General features: G+C 39.2%; 1 protein-coding gene across 1 annotated transcript in view; it reads left to right on the forward strand.

Annotated features, from left to right (window-relative positions):
* The window catches only part of LOC117515333 (copine-8-like), a 414,918-nt gene that overhangs the window by 239,696 nt on the left and 158,211 nt on the right, over window positions 1-17,011 (forward strand). Inside the window, exon 5 of the mRNA XM_034175840.1 lies at window positions 2,541-2,580. Within this exon, the coding sequence (XP_034031731.1) occupies window positions 2,541-2,580 (40 nt within the window). The remainder of the gene's footprint in view (window positions 1-2,540; window positions 2,581-17,011) is intronic.

Here is a 17,011-nt window from a genome sequence, read left to right on the forward strand (position 1 = left end):
GCAACTTCTTTTATGTCATATATCTCTTTATTTTCCTTGACAAAGTAATATGGAAAAGTTGAATTTGCTCCATCACTTTCAGTCACACTATTTATAATTCCCCATGTTGCCTTTATATTATCGTTACTCTTATTTAATTGTTCACTATAATAATCTTTTTTTGTTTCCTAATTATTGTCAATAGTCTATTTTTTATATTTTTTGTATCTGTGTTCTATTTCCTTTGTTTGCATTTTTAAAAAGCACCTATATAAATAGTTTTTCTTTACACAAGCATTTTTTATTCCTTTATTTTTTATTCCTTTATTTATTTACTCTTTTCTTACTAATTTTTATTAATTTACAGTTTTTATTGTATGATTTCATCAGTATTTTCATAAATGAATTATATGCTACATTAATGTCGCTGACATAAACTTCTTCCCAATTTTAATTTTTAAGGTCATAATTTAATGCCTCTGAGGCTTTTACTGACTTATCTCTTTTAAAATTTATAACAGTTTTTTTCTTGTACCAATTTTGTATTTAAATATTGAAAAAACTGGTAAATGATCACTAAGATCTGTCATCAAGATCCCATTCTTAATAATTTCATCTGTTCTATTTGTGAATATATTGTCAATTACAGTTGCACTTTGCGATGTAATTCTGGTTGGTTTTGTTATCAAGGGGAATAAACCCAAACTATACATTGAATTCACAAAATCACTTGTTCTTTGGCAACTGGAGCGTTCTATATTAATGTTAAAGTCTCCACAAATAAAAAGCATTTTGTTTTTTGATTTGATGGAATAATTCTATTATTTTATCTGTAAATTTCACAACGCAAGAGTCTGGTGCTCTGTATACACAACTGATTAGAATATTCTTAGATGTTTCATCTACAATTTCCACTGTTACAATTTCTATGACAGCATCTATAATTGTCATTTCTTCTACAATTGTACATGTCAGATCTGTTTTTGTGTACAAAGCAATACCTCCGCCTTTTTTTTTATCTCTTCTGTTTACAAAATACAGCTCATATCCCTCCATTTGAACATCAGCCATGAGGTCATCTTTAAGCCAAGATTCTGTGATTGCAACAATGCTGAATCTATTTTTAAACTGATTTAAATGATCTTTTATTTTTGACATTTTACATTTTGGATCGTGGGCAGTCATAATTAGGGATGGGTGTTCATAAGATTTTATCGATATCGATACCATTATCGATATCGATACCATTATCGATTCTGCTTATCGATCCGATTCCTTATCAGTTCCCTTATTGATACCTCTGGTGAATTTTCTGTGTACTAAAAGTAGGCTTTACAGGTTTTCTATGTCAACAACAGTTTATTGAGTCTTAAAGTAAATATGAAATTGGTCACTGGATCCTTAAACTCTGGACATAAATAAACTTTACATGGTGGATCCTTGATCTCTGTACATAAACAGAAATGAACAAAATCTGTAGTTTTTGTCAAAAGCAGTTCCTTTCAGATGTTACTGGCATGAACGTCTTTTCATACCTCTGAGCTGAGCTCTTGCAGACGGGTGTGCTGCACGTCAGCATCAATTTAATTCATAAAAAACGGAGGATGTCTCATTTTGGGAGGAAAAAACACTTTAGTCGATTGTAGTTTATTGTCTGCATTACAACGTTTGTAAAGAGGTGTAATTTATTTAAAGTGGAAACTTTCTTTGAAGTTACTAATTTCCGATCGGACTCTAACTCGACTCAGCATAGAGCGAATAGCGGAACGGAGGACGATTCTCCTTTCTTGACTGCAACAAGACAACAGTCCCAGTTAGTTACTTTAATCCACACAAAAGTGACTCACGATTGACATATTTTAATGGCTTTGAGAGGGGTTAAGAAGCGGAGTTGCTGCTTCTGAAGGGCAGCAAATCAAAGAACCAATGAAGTAGCGTATTGAAGCACTGCTTCATTGGTTCAAGCTTCAAATCGGAGTCGCGCTGCAGAAGCGGTTGATTACAGAGCCGCTGCAGGGTCTGTAATCAACGTAGAGAAATGATCATTTTCCCAACAAACACCCTCAAAAACAACAGCTGCTCTGAAGGACTGATAAGGGAATCGTTAAGCAAAAAGGCTGTCGATGTCGATTGATCGAATCATTTCTTAACAATACTCGAAAAGAACCAGTTCTCGATACCCAACCCTGTGTGCCCTGTGGAATAGAGGTGTTACATACCGACATGTGACACTGTAAATAGCACGATTCTGGCATTTTTTGTTTTGGAGTTATCATGTCTGAAAGAATATGGACTCACTCACTCACTCACTCACTCACTTACTCTGTATACTGGCATGCAAGTATTGCCAGATGCATGGATTTCAGCTTTAAAAATGGAAAGTACCATGGATTAAACAGTGAAAAATGGAATCAATGCAGTGCTAACTAAACGACTAAAGTTCCACTGATGGAGGGAAGTGCCTGTTATTGATGCCTAATTTGTGTTTTTGTTGTCTAATGTCTGTTTTGATGGTTTTTCAGTTCCCTGCTTCTCAGATCCTTCTTTTCTGATCTTTGCAGGTATGATTTAGACTGCAAGAGCGACAACCTCTCCAAACACGTGAGTGTCTCATTCACCTCAGAGGTTTGCTGTTCAACAATCAGCCTTGCATTCACACATACAAATGTTTTCACTTCCAGTACAATCACAGCTTGATTTGAGTCTGAATATCACAAACAAGTGGTCTAAAGGCTCCTGTGCGCTGCAGCAGCACTTCACCTCAGTGTCTGTCAGATTTGGTCAACACAGTGAGAACAATTATGGGTAATCAAGAGGCATCGAAGCGATTTGATGGAGTGATGTGGATCCTTCCACGCTATCCACCTCGCATTGTCGGGCTTGCATGGGAACGGAAGCAGATTGGTTGAAGTTTCCACTGTGGTCAGGTGACAGATTTCAAGCACAACAAAATAAATTACCTGATAATTTTTTCAATAATGTCTACACACACACACACACACACACACACACACACAATATTTTCAGCTGAATTTGTCGGGGATATGTCAATCAGTCATGTTAAGAGGTCAGGTCAGGACTGGGAGCATGCACTGGTGCCTCTCGCTGCTACGTCCTCAACACTGTGGCACTATCTTGGGTCCTAATTGGCAGATAACCAGGCAGAGTGCTCTGGTTCATCACCACTCCCTGAAATAAGCATCTGTCTGTTATGCCGCGTTCACACTGGGCGCAACGCGAGTGACAGCAACGACAGGTTGCCATGTAATCCCTATGGAAGGAGGCGTTTTGGTGCCAGGCTGTGCAGCGTGACGTGATGGACGCAAATGAAGCGTCGCGAGTGAAGCGATTTTGAGTGATTAACGCGTTTGTGGCGTGACATTGCGTCGCGTCACGTTGCATTGGCCTCCTTCTCAAGTTGAAAAATCTGAACTTTTTCGTCATGTCACGCTACAATGACCAATCAGGGACTGAATATGTAGTGACGTGGAGATGTCTGGAGTTTGACTGAGGATTTGAACATGTCCTGTCTCTGGTAGCCAGCCTGTGAGCAGGACTTATGTCCTTTTTGTCTTTTATTTCACAATTATGACAGAGTTTGGAGGAAGAACGAGCTGCAGCCCCACAGCAGTGGGAGCAGAGGTTTTTTTGTTTTGTTTTTTTTGTTACGTGCCTGCGAGCGAATCGTCCGTGAAGACTATTTTATTTATTAACTACACAGATGTATAATAAAGCAAATGGTGACTGGTTAAGCAACACAATTATGACAGAGTTTTTTGGGGAAGAGCGAGGAGCAGCCCCACAGCAAGCAGCTGAGTTTTTTTTTTTAATTGTTTACATGTGCGCGCATGAACGGGACAGGAGGTCCTCAAACTGAGTCCTGCAGAGGCAGAAGGATTGCTGAAAGCAGCCATCATCCAGACGCAGCTCCTGCAGCAAATAATGATACTCCCCGAATTGGGAACGTCTCATGACATTTGTCAGCTTTCCACAGCAACTCGCTCCGTGTGATCAAGGTCCGTCATGTTAACTTGACTGACAACTGGAGCCGGCGAGCGGAATGGAAGCTCCTCCTAGTTGATGATGCACTGGGGCGAATTTTCGCAACGAAAGGAGAGCGACACACCGGCGATGGTGGCGCGTCTTTCGCGCATCTGATCGCGCCCGGTGTGAACGCAGCATTACAGTCAGGTGAGGTGTGAGCACCCCTTTGGCTGTGGCAGCTTTGTTGTGATTTGACACTATATAAATGAAATAAATTTAATTAAATTTAATTGTTTCCTACTACTTTTTACTCTTTATTTTCTTTGTCTTTTTTTTTCGTTTCATTGCCTGTTGCAATTTTATTGTTTATTTAATTTACTAATCATGATTGGGGGTAAATTGGTGCCCATTTTTAAATTATGTACAGCACTTTGGTCGACTGCTGTCGCTTTAAACATGCTTTAGAAATAAATGTTGAGTTGAGTTGAGAGTCTCCCGAAACAGCCATTCATCTGACACAAAGTCATTCCAGTTATGCCCTTCAGAGAGACCTATCACCCAAGGTCTCCAGGTGTCAACTTACGTCACTGTTAAGAGGCTGTTTAGAGTCACACTGTAAGACTGGAACTAGGGCTGCAGCAAACGATTATTTGGATCATCGATGAATCTGATGGGGTTTCGACACGATTAATCGATTAATCGGATTAGCTGGGAATTTTTTTATTTAGGGAAACAATTTTTCTCTCCTTCCATTTATTTAACAAAAAAACATTATTTGAAAACTTAAAATACTTGAAAATCAACAAATCGTCAAATGTCCCTTGGCTGTTGGAATATAAAATAATAAAGAATAAAACAGTTCATAATAAAGAACAAAAATAATTATTTCAAATGACATTGCTTTATCAAAGTGCTGAGTTGCCATAAAACAACACCGAAACATATAAATGTTGTAAAATATATGGTGAAAAAAGGGGTATTTTTGTTGCTGCAAATGAGCAGTTAGCATAACCAGTTAACCATAAAACTTAAATCAAAAACTGTAGCCTGACTCATTATATGTGCAACATTCTCTGTATAACTTGTAAATTATGTGGTCATTTCACAATGACACATGTGACTCATGTCTCTTTCTCTAAAATTGTATTGTCGCATTATTAGTTATTATTACTAGTATTATTGTTGCTATTATTATTAATATACAAATAAAAATACATTAAAAATATTATAATTTCTAATACATTTGACTCTTTTACGACAACAAATGCTGAGCCATTAATTATTATACAGAAAACAAATGCACAAAATTGAAATGCCAGCACCTTAATGCTAACTTTAACATTGAAAAGACCGTAGACATGCTAACGCGTTAGCATCGGTGTTAGCATAAAATACATCTATCAACTGTTTCAGAAGACCATAACAGGTCAGTTTAACATAAAAAAGGTAAATATTCCTCACAGACATATGCTCTTTAGCGTTTTAGTGGAGAAAAATTAAGCTAAAGCGAAATAAAGCAAATGAAACCAATGAAGCAGCAGCTCGAAGCACTCCTTCATTGGTTCAAGATTCAAAGCAAAGCTCGGTTGATTATATGGAAGAAATGAAACATTTGCGGTAAAACAAAGTTATTTACCAACTAATCGATGACTAAATTAGTTGACAACTATTTTAATAATTAATTTTAATCGATTAACTCGATTAGTTGTTTCAGCTCTAACTGGAACACTAGGACTTTCATTATGTTTACCTTCTTTGCCATTACGTTTGCCTTGCCTTACAATATAAGGTGCCTTGGGGCAACTGCTTGTTGTGATTTGGTGCTATATAAATAAAATTGATTTGATTTGATTTGATTTCAGCTGCAAGTATATCAGCTGTCATGGTTCACATCCTGGTGCCAGTGCTTTCTTTCTTGGGTACTTATTATTCACTTACATTTTCCTTAGTTTTTCTCCTACGTGATAATTATTCCTTGTGCTCTCAGAGCAACATTCTCCTTGCATTGTTTTTAGTGAAATTTTCCTCCATGGTTTTTATTCCGCACACTGTAAAAAAATTTGACCAGTCTTTAAAAAAACTGTGGCAACAAAGTGACACATAATATAATTGAGCAGAGGTGCACTTGGTATCAGTGCGGAAGCTTCTCGGTTCAAACCCCACCCCTGCCACATTTCTCCGTGTAATGTAGAGTTGTGTCAGGAAGGACATCCGGTGTAAATCCTAGGCTTGACTGGGATTTGCTAAATATTTTTTGGCGGTATATCTCATCATTTGGTGTGCTACTACTAATTCCAACACATTTCAACTGTTGCTTTCATTAACATGTACTTTTTTGTTTAAGTTTAGTTAATGTATTCAATACTTTTTAAACAAAATTGTAGAACTGAAAATCTGTTCAATTATATTACATGTCACTTTGTTGACAATTTTTTTTTAAGTAACCACTGGTCAAAAATTTTAAAGTGCATGTTTTTATCTTGACATCGACTTTTCTGTGGCTTTACTTCCTCTCACTTGGACTTCTGGGATCACTTGCGTTGCCCTTTCCCTGGGTTCCAAACACTTTAAAGGCCATTATCCATTCTTCATAAAATCAAACCACTTTTTGCCCACTGAGCAGGTGGCACTGAATTGAAATGAGAAGGATTCATTATCTTTTGATAACAACCCAGATTAAGTTTCACTTGTTTCACCTGATTTTTGTTGAGTCATACTGTACCATTCGGTAGCTCTGACAACAGTGAATTTGTACCTCTGTGTTTGCTAACCAGGTTTGATTGCTTGTTGTGACTGATTGTTGAAGAGCCTCTGAGCAAGACACTGAATCCTCTTATTTCTCAAACTTTGGACACATTGTACATCCCCAATTCCAATGAAGTTGGGACGTTGTGTCAAATGTAAATAAAAACAGAATACAATGATTTGCAAATCCTCTTCAACCTATAATCAATTGACTACTCCACAAAGATAAGATATTTAATGTTCAAACTGATAAATGTTATTGTTTTTGTGAAAATATTTGCTCATTTTGAAATGATCCTCACCCCATCTTTGCTTGTGAACGGCTGAGCCTTTTGGTGATGCTCCTTTTATACTCAATCATAACACTCACCTGTTTCCAATTAGGTGTTCTTTGAGCATTCATCAACTTTCCCAGTCTTTTGTTGCCCCGTCCCAACTTTTTTGAAACGTGTTGCAGGTATCCATTTCAAAATGAGCAAATATTTGCACACAAACAAAAAAGTCTATCAGTTTGAACATTAAATATCTTGTCTTTGTGGTGTATTCAATTGATTATAGATTGAAGAGGATTTGCAACTAGCAAGTAGCTAGATTTCAACCTTCATATTTTTTGCCAAAATAAATAAATAAATAAATAACTTGTCCAAAACTGTCACACTCTATAAGGAATTTTTAAAAAGAGAATTAATGTTAAAGAATCCCTTTACTTTTGTAAAATTTATTTTATTTTCTATCTCTTTCTATTTATAATAATACTGTGAATGTTATTGTGACCTTAACTGTTCGTTTAATGTTTGTTATTGCATCTTTTTAAATAAAAATTTGAAAACAAAACATTGTGGGAGAGGCAGAAAAGTGAGTTAAACCACCTTAAAAATATTTAGAACCACAAATAAACTTAGTTCTTGGTTTGTTTATTTATTTTGCCATTAAAATTGGCCATCACTTATTCAAATGAATAACTTCTCAAGGCCGGGGCTTCACAAAGTTGGGGACTATTTAATCACAGCGCAGCAAACGAAGTCAGTAGGCTGAGCGAGGTTTGTAAGCAGAGATATCCCTCCACTCAGCGCTTTACAGGCTGCTGCAGGCAGCGGAGGAGGAGAGATCTGCTGCCATTCAGTGACAACAGAGACTTTCACTTTCAGTCACCAAACATCAGAAAAGTCTCTGGTAACACCAGGAAAAGTAGCTAGACTTGTCACTACTCGCTTTTGAGAAAATAACTCGTCAAGAAGGTTTAGAAAGTCACCAGATTTAGCGAGAAAGTTGGCAAGTTGGCAACACTGAATGTAAACACACGCACCGCAAATTCACCCATGTACAGCCCTGTACCGAACCGAACGTCCCCTACCGAAACGGTTCAATACAAATAAATGTATCATTACACCCTTAATATACATATAAACACGCCAAAATATGAAAGCTGCTTATGGTTTTGGGCTTGTAGTCAGACCTGTTTGCTTCACTTCTGTGAAGAACTTGCAAACAGATGGTCTAGTCCTGAGCTGGTAATCTTTCAATCTGTGTGATTTTTTTCTGATGCTGACTTGGTTTTTCTGATCATGTTTTTAGTTTTCTGGTTTATAACGAATGGTATACGCATTTGGGACCAATTGTCATGGTAACTGGTCGGATATGGGAAAATATCAGACCAGAAATAAGCCAATCAGAGCACATAGTGTAACAGCCATCTAATAAGTATACCTTATCTTCTATTTATCACATATTACAACAAAAATAAAGAACAAGAACCATATAATTATTGTCAACTCCATTTAATAACAACTATTTACTCACTACACCAACAACGTTCATTCAACACTTGTGCTAATAATAAATAGCATAACACAGTAGGTCTGATCTATATAAACATCAAAATAGTTAAAGAATAATCATACACATGAGTCATGTTGAACGAACAATGCGCGTAAAGCATGTAGACATGTAAATTATCTGACTTTTTTTTTTGTGTTCCCATCACGAAATTATTCAAATTTTCATGACAGGGTTTTTTAAACTCACTATTACCAATCCTACTCCTACCCCCAACCCTAATCATAACCCCCCCCCCCCATCACGTGCACCCATCACGGAATGAATTAGAATGAATTCGTGCCACCATGCCGATGTGCCTATGTGACGAATCAATAGATTAATGTATATTTTGTGCTGCTGAATCATGACAATCTATGAGACTGGGTTGATTATGGAATGTTCTTATGTCTCTCTATTAAATCATGAGCGTCCTCTTCACTAACTTCTTGATGTCTCACAGCTTCAGTATGAGTTGATTATGGAATGTTCTTATGTCTCTCTATTAAATCATGAGCGTCCTCTTCACTAACTTCTTGATGTCTCACAGCTTCAGTATGAGACTACTAGACTTCTCCCTGCTCGGGAGGCTAAAACTCTCTCACCTTGATCAGACATCTTGGTTGAATGAAATGATCTGGATCCTGTGTCAGGATCCTGCACTTGTCACCAGGGTAACACAAAATGGGGGTGTGTCATTGGTGGGGCAGAGAAATGGGGCTTCTGACTGGATGAAAAGCAGGGCAATACAAAACCTGATATTTTCAATGTCTTTTTTGTGTGTCGCCCTGGCAGTAAAATTGATAGGAAAAGTGTATGATTTATCAGCCCTGTTTTTCTCTTGTATCTCATGAGGGCTGGTTTATGAGTATAGGGCAGATTTTTGTTGTAATATGTGATAATAGGCGGTATATCAGGCTTCCCTTATGTCACTTACGTTGTCCAGATCTGAACACCAAATAACATGCAGTCATCCAAAGAATTTGGCATAAACATGCTTCAGCTGGGTTTAGAACCCCTTACTTGAAATACATTCACCCTTCAGGACATTCTAAACTCTTACTCCACAGTCACGCTCCAGCAGAGCTTCTCTCGTCCTGTCCAGAGCTCAGGCTCCTTCCTATTACCCGCTCGCATCCTCAGTGCCAACTGCACGCGGAGTGATTTTCCTCTGCCTCAATCCCATCGTGCCCGGAGGCTCAATTCAGAGTGCTGAGCAATGTGAAGTCATCGACTCAGTCACAGCGTGAAGACAGAGGGCACGTTCTGCATTCTGTGGCCGCTGTGGATGTGATTGGAGATGTGACACGCAGCGATGGCCTCACTGCTTGTGCAAGGTTCATCCCCAGTCGCATGGCTATAAATAACAGGACAGTAAAACACTCTAATACTGTATTTCTCATGGCAGCATGAGTGCTGTATGCCTTCTTTCTCTCGTTTTGGCAGATGTTTTTCCACGCCATATGGTTCACGTAGCTAGTGTAGAGACGTGGCTGCGAGGGAGGCTGGGCAGAGGTAGACAATACCGTGCCGTCTAATTAGACTATGTGTATCCAGACACTCCTGTCCTACTTTTGATAAAAGTATAGTACTTTTAGTGTCATTATTCATCATCACAAAGATAATGAGTCGCAGGTAGTTTCAGGCTGGAGACGGTTTCACTGTGCAAGTCCAATAAAATTCACTGGTAGTTCCTTCACGATGTTTGAAAGTGCACATTCCAAACAGCTTTTGTTGCCCAGATTTAATGTCCATTACATTTTTTAACCCCTTAAGCCCTAGAGCCTATTTCACGAAAATCACATACCCATACATTATGATTTATTTCTCAGCTTGTACAAGGTCAAAAATGCAAAAGTTTGGATCAGCTAAAAGACAGGTCCTAGGGGATGTTGTGGATGCAAACAAATTGAAAGTTAATAATACTTGGTAGGAGTAAATTAGTTTTTTTTTCCCCAAAAAATGAATTCCAATTTATGTCTTTATTTTCTTGGCGTTTCAGCTGTGGTTAGTTGATATGTGATTGAAGTGGACACTTTTGTAGAGGAGACTTTGCTTGACATTTTGATGTATAATAAGTGCATGTTGGTGTCAGCATTGGTTAGTTAGGCTTAAAAATGTTCCAAAACAGGGCAAGTCCCCAAATTTGGGGACTCTAGGGTTTAAGAGGTTTTAAATATTAGTGCATTTTTAGGATTATACTGACAGAAAGGAGGATTCAAAAGTACAGATTATCTGCAATAGACCTTCCCTGTGCTAGTAACAGAATGGGGATTTTACAGTAAAAATGTCGATGAGTGGGTGATAGGGGAGGTTAGTCCACCCGTGCCTGCTTTTATAGATGAGTACCTCAGAAACCAATAAATGGTGCTATCTTCTCACACTCACAATTTTCTAATTTACCAAATTAAAAAGAGTGCAAAATGAGGATTAAGTAATTAGTTTTTACTGAAATTTCATGCATTATTTCAGTTAGTCAGTCAGTCACTCATTGATTCATCTTCAACCATTAATCCGGGATCAGGTCGCGGATCAATCAATCAATCAGATTTTATTTTTGGAGTTATGTTCATACATGAAATTGGAGCACAAAGTGATTAAACCTGGCCGCCGCCCAACACAAACCCAAAGACACACCTGCACATACATAACTGAAAACACACCCAACGGTAGTTAAAAGCTTGGTTTAAATATATATATATGTGTGTGTGTGTGTTTGTGTGTATACGAGGTCTGTGCGAAAACTATCCGACCTTTTTATTTTTTTCAAAAACTTTATGGATTTGAATCATGTGCGCTTGCATCAGACAAGCTTGAACCTTCATGCACATGCGTGAGTTTTTCCACGCCTGTCAGTTGCATCATTCGCCTGTGGGTAGGCTTTGAGTGAGCACTGGTCCACCCCCCTCGTTGGATTTTTATTGTCAGGGAAATGGCTGAGAGGCTGCCGCTTTGCTCCATGAAATTTTTTTCAGAAACTGTTAGAGACAGCCAGTTGGAAACCATTCGAAAGATTCAGATGGATTTAGGTGAAGATTCTGTCGGCGTCACACGGATTAAGGAGTGTTAAGTGTTAAAACCTTTTTAAAGACGGCCCACAGCGGCGGAGGGCGCGCGTCGCACCAAGCGGGCATCGACAGGCTGGAACGACCAGATCATTTCTAAACTGAACGCTGTGTTGATCCGGGACATCGGGTGACTACCACAGAAATGGCAAGAGAGCTGGACATAGCACTTTTGTGGCACATTCCACTGTTACAGGAGATTTTGTAATGAAAGATGTGCGGACGGATTCCGACGCGCTCAACAAAAAAACGCTCAACAAAAAAACACCTTCATGTTGGAAACCATTCGTAAGATTCAGATGGCTTTCGGTGGCTTTTCAGTCGAGTGAGTATCCGAGAAATTGTTTAACAGGTGGGCATGTTCCTGTGAGACTTCCAACACGGAGGTGTTGTTTGTCCCTGCGCCATGAGCGGCTGCGTCCCGATGCGCGATTCCGTCCACATGTCTTTCATTACAAAATCTCCTTTAACAGTGGAATGTGCTGATAAAGTGCTGATCCCGACCTCTTCTGAAACTTCTCTGCTAGTCACACGACGTCCTGCATCAACAGGGCCTTAAATTTGGAAGTGATCTGCTCGTTCCAGCCTGTCGATGGCCACTCGGGGCACGGTGCGCCCTCCTCCACCGTGGGCCATTTTTAATCCAGTTTTAATGGTCCTTAATCCGTGTGAGACCGATAGAATCTTCACCGAAAGCCATCTGAATCTTCCGAATGGTTTCCATCTGGCTTTCGGTCAGAGTTTCTGAAAGAATTTTCATGGAACAAAGTGGCAGTCGCTCCGCCATTCCTAAACAATAAAAATCCGACGAGGGGGGTGGACCAGTGCTCACTCAAAGCCTGCCCACAGGCGAATGACGCAACCGTCAGGTGTGAAAAAACTCACGCATGCGCACGAAGGTTCAAGCTTGTCTGATGCAAGCGCACATGATTCAAATTCATATAGTTTTTGAAAAAATAAAAAGGTCGGATACTTTTCTAACAGACCTCGTATATAGTAGATGGTAAAAGGGGTGGGTGTTTATATTCTACCTACACCCTTTTGGAAATTGTTTATGAGTTTTTTGTTTTTGTTTTGCAAGATTTTTTGTTAAGTACGAGGGTAGGCTGAAAAGTTCTAAGGCTGACTATGATGCAGTTGTCGAATTGAACAAATTCAGGTTTATTTTTCTACATAGTCTCCCTGTAACTCCACACACTTCTTCCTGCGGTGCTTGAGTGCTTCAATTCCCTTGGCATAGAAGCTTTCACCTTGAGAGTCAAAATAGTCCTCAACGGCAGCCATCACCTCATCATTGCTCCGATAGTGCTTCCCAGCCAAGTTTTTTTCAGGTTTGGGAACAGATGATCTACTGGGTGATCTACCAGTTCGAATCCACACTCGTAGATAGTGGCCATGGCCACTGTTAACTTGTGAGCTGGGGCATTGTCTTGATGGAACAGCACCCCTTTCGTCAGCTTTACTGGTCGCTTCTTTTTGATAGCCTCGCATAATTGTCTCAGTAGGTTAGAATAGTACTGTCCATTTATGGTTTGTCCCTTTTCAAGATATTCCACAAACACAATGCCCTTGGCATCCCAGAAAACTGAAACCATGACCTTCCCCGCAGATGAAACGACCTTGGCCTTCTTTGGAGGTGGTGACCTTGGGTGTTTCCACTGCATTGATTGTTTTTTTGTCTCTGGTTCAAAGTGATGAACCCAAAACTCATCCTGGGTAAGAAAACGTTCCATGTAATTGCCTGGATCCTCTTCAAATTGCGCCAAGTTTGCCTTCGACATGACTAGCCTGTTGCGTTTCTGATCAGGCGTCAGAAGACGTGGCACCCACCGAGCTGACATCTTTGACATTCCAAGTTCTTCATGCAGAATGTGTTCAGTTCTCTCACAGGATATTCCCACAGCATCTGCTAGCTGATTAATCGTCGATCGTCTGTCGTCCATCACCATTTCATGAACAAGGTCAATGTTTTTCTGGGTTGTGGCTGTTGCAGGCCGCCCAGACCTTGGGTCGTATTCAAGGCTCTCTCTGCCCCTCTTAAATTCAGCTGCCCACTTCTGCACTGTAGATATGGAGGGAGGTTCATCTCCTAAAGTAGCAACCATATACGCATGAATGTCCTTGGGCTTTAACCCCTTCTTATGCAGGTACTTAATCACACCGCGATGCCAGATTTTGTCCATTTTGGCCGTTTCCCTCTACCACGAACTTTCAAACTTGGCTATGAACCACAAACTACTTCACAACCTGGAAGAAAATAACACAGTTAGTCATCAGAAGAGTTTAACTTAATGCATGCCAAGTTTGATTGAAATGGCATTTCTCCTTCTTGGTGAGCCTTAGAACTTTTCAGCCTGTGCCTAATAAATTCATTCATTCATTCATGTCGACACTCCTGCTGCTCTCAGATCTTCAGGAAGGCTAACGAGGCTTCACCATATGTTTTTGTGTTCACTTTGAGAATTAATGAGACCTCTATCTGTAGACCTGAGGGTTTGAGAAAGCTCATAATCTAAAAGCCAATCTGATAAACTACTTGGGACCAAGTATTTATTGGTTTGCAGATCTAAAAGATCTGCAAACCAATTCAAAGATCTTAAAGTCCATTTGAAGACACACAGGCAGCTAAGGGCAGAGAATTTAAAATAGATGTAATGTGTGCTCTCTTTCTGGTTCATGTCACCAAACCTGCAGCTGAGTTTCGAATTGCAGTTGTGAAATTTACTTTTGGCTCAATTTTTACTTAGTTGTGAATTACACTTTACCAGAAATAAGAGCATGATGGTAATCAGTTGTACAGGTGATAAAAGCATGAATCAGTGTCTTTGTGTTGCTTGTGAGAGGAACACTTGCATGTTCTGAAGCTGATAAAATGTGCTCTTTGTTATTTTTCTAATGTGAGTTTAAAAACTGAAGTTTGAGTTAGAGATAACACCAAGTTTTATTATTTTTAATATTTTTTACCTCTTTTGATGGATTTAGTGCCAGAGCTTTAATTTTACATTCAGTTTCTCCCTCTGTGCATCAGGCCCAATAACAAGTACCTCTCTTTTCTCCTGCATGAGTTGTAAAACGTTTTCTACCATCCATGATTCAATATCAGTAATACAGTTTAAAAGGGGGCATCTATTGGCCCAATCCTGAAATAAATGGTTTTGTTGATCTAATATTCTGCTGCACCAAGGATTACCAACTCCCTAAAGAAGACAATAAGGAACACCTGCGTGCTGGTTCAGCTGACCAGGTGGCCTTTACCAGACCATGCCGGCTGAAGGAAATGTAACTTTTTAATTTTCGATTTTCCTGACTACTTATATTTCAAGTCCTATCCATTCCATACCATTATCATATTGAAATGCAATGGCTTCAAACATTTACCAGACATATCTATAATAACCCTATATACTAAGGCACTCAAAGATTAATTTGATCAGTTTCATATTTTTGAGTTATATAAATACATGGAAAAAGATATTTAACAGTTTATTTTGTCAGTGCAAAAGTAAATGTCTCTTTTTGGAGTTACAGAACACCTGCTAATATAAAACCATTTTAAATGTGGAAAAAATGCAATGTAGTCCTGCGGTATGTGACATAACCTTGTTTTGGCGTACCACCAAAGTTTTTTTTGCAGTTCTGAGATCTATAGGGGGTGTCTTTAACCAATCTGGGTAATGCCCCTCTAGCACCCTTGGGCAATTTGCATAATATGCAAATGAAGGCAGCCATTACCAAAATTTCTTTTTTCGGCAGTAATTCAGGTAATATACTAGCTAACAGAATAAAAATGGTGTTTATACCCATGTTTTCAGGGTTTGCGGTACAGATAAACCCATTTCCGAAATGATCAGGTGTTTTGCATATGCAAAATTATGCAAATTAGAACCAGCATTATGCAAAATTACTGTTTATTTGTCCATATATACATGAACGTAAATGATATAAACACAATAACAATGCATATATCCAGGCATTTCTTTGTTAATCTAGTGTTAATTTGCATATGCAAATCAAGTAAATGAAGGCATTAATTACCAAAATGTAATTTGTTAGTTATGGCAGTTTTATTATACAAGGTAAAATAGTAAAAACAGAGTCTATCTACACCTATCCTTTCAAGGATGAGGGATTAAGATAAAGCCATTTCCAAACTGATCACAAGATAATAAATTCAACCACTGCTTCAAATATGTGTTTGCTGAGGGAAAGTAATTCAGTGTCAAAAGTTACAAGAAAGTTGAATTGGAATTTGGGGTAAATAATGCAGCTCTTTCTACCAGTCTAAGGGCTGAGAATATCATCATCATCATCATTAACAGAGCCTTCATCAGCTTCCTCTGTTTGTTTGTTAAATGGATTCCTACAGACATTTGGCTCACCATGACATGTACAGAAGAATGTACATGGTAGATGAGCAGCTTCACATCCACACTGCATTTTGACATAGTTCATCTGATGCACAACCACACCTGATCATTTTCAGAACATATGGTGGTGCTAGTGCAACATCTGAGGGGGTTGTGACAGGTATGAGAGTCTTAGAATGTTCATCCTTACTCCAGCCATACTGTGTAACCTCAATGCTTGGCGGGTGTGGTGATAACGCTGATCTCCAAATTGCAGCCTGAAGGTGAGCCCTGCTGATATTTTGTGCAAATGCTTCTGTTGTGGGTGGAAGGCATTTCAGATCAGGTGCTGATGTCACACGTTTTTTTGACATCTTCTTTGACCACAATTCCACTCTAACATCAGACATAACTTCCTTGTTTGATCCATAGCACTGTGCCATGAACACTGTAGCCTCTGCAATCACTTCTGCCAGTGGAATATGCAGGTATTCAAGCTTGGTAAGAGAATGTCGTGCCTTCAGGGTTTTCAAAGCTGATCCTTTGCCTATCCCAAACAGTTGGGCTACAGTGTCACAGCCAGATAAGCAATGCATGGCAAGGAAGTTGGCTACTATGTGTGAATGTTCCTTAACAGTTTCTGCAATATCAGTGACTGTTCGGTCACTTCCCGTTGCTTCCATTGTAAGGTTGCATGTGAGGTGAAGGTCTGCATAATAATGTAACAGTAACATGAATACATCTGTATCGTCAGATACAACTGAAATACTTTTAACCCCAGATTTTGCCAATCTAGCCATCTGCTGCACCATTATCACATCAGCCTCTTCATGAAATGTTTCCAAGTCCGACCTCTCCCAGCACGTCTTTGGTGACTTCAACTGGTTTGGAATCCTTTCCAGTAACCACACGTTTGTGGGGACCGCACAGCTACTTCTTCACTAGTTCTGCACAAATGAGATCAGTTATCTGAGTTTTATTCTCCACTACAGTGAGAACCACTTTCTGTGGGGGAAGAGGACTTGTCAAGTTGAGGAGATGGCGTCGGCTAGCAGTTTGACCTGACCGATTTGATCT

The sequence above is a fragment of the Thalassophryne amazonica genome, chromosome 8 (genome assembly GCF_902500255.1).
Source record: "Thalassophryne amazonica chromosome 8, fThaAma1.1, whole genome shotgun sequence".
Lineage (NCBI taxonomy): Eukaryota > Metazoa > Chordata > Actinopteri > Batrachoidiformes > Batrachoididae > Thalassophryne > Thalassophryne amazonica.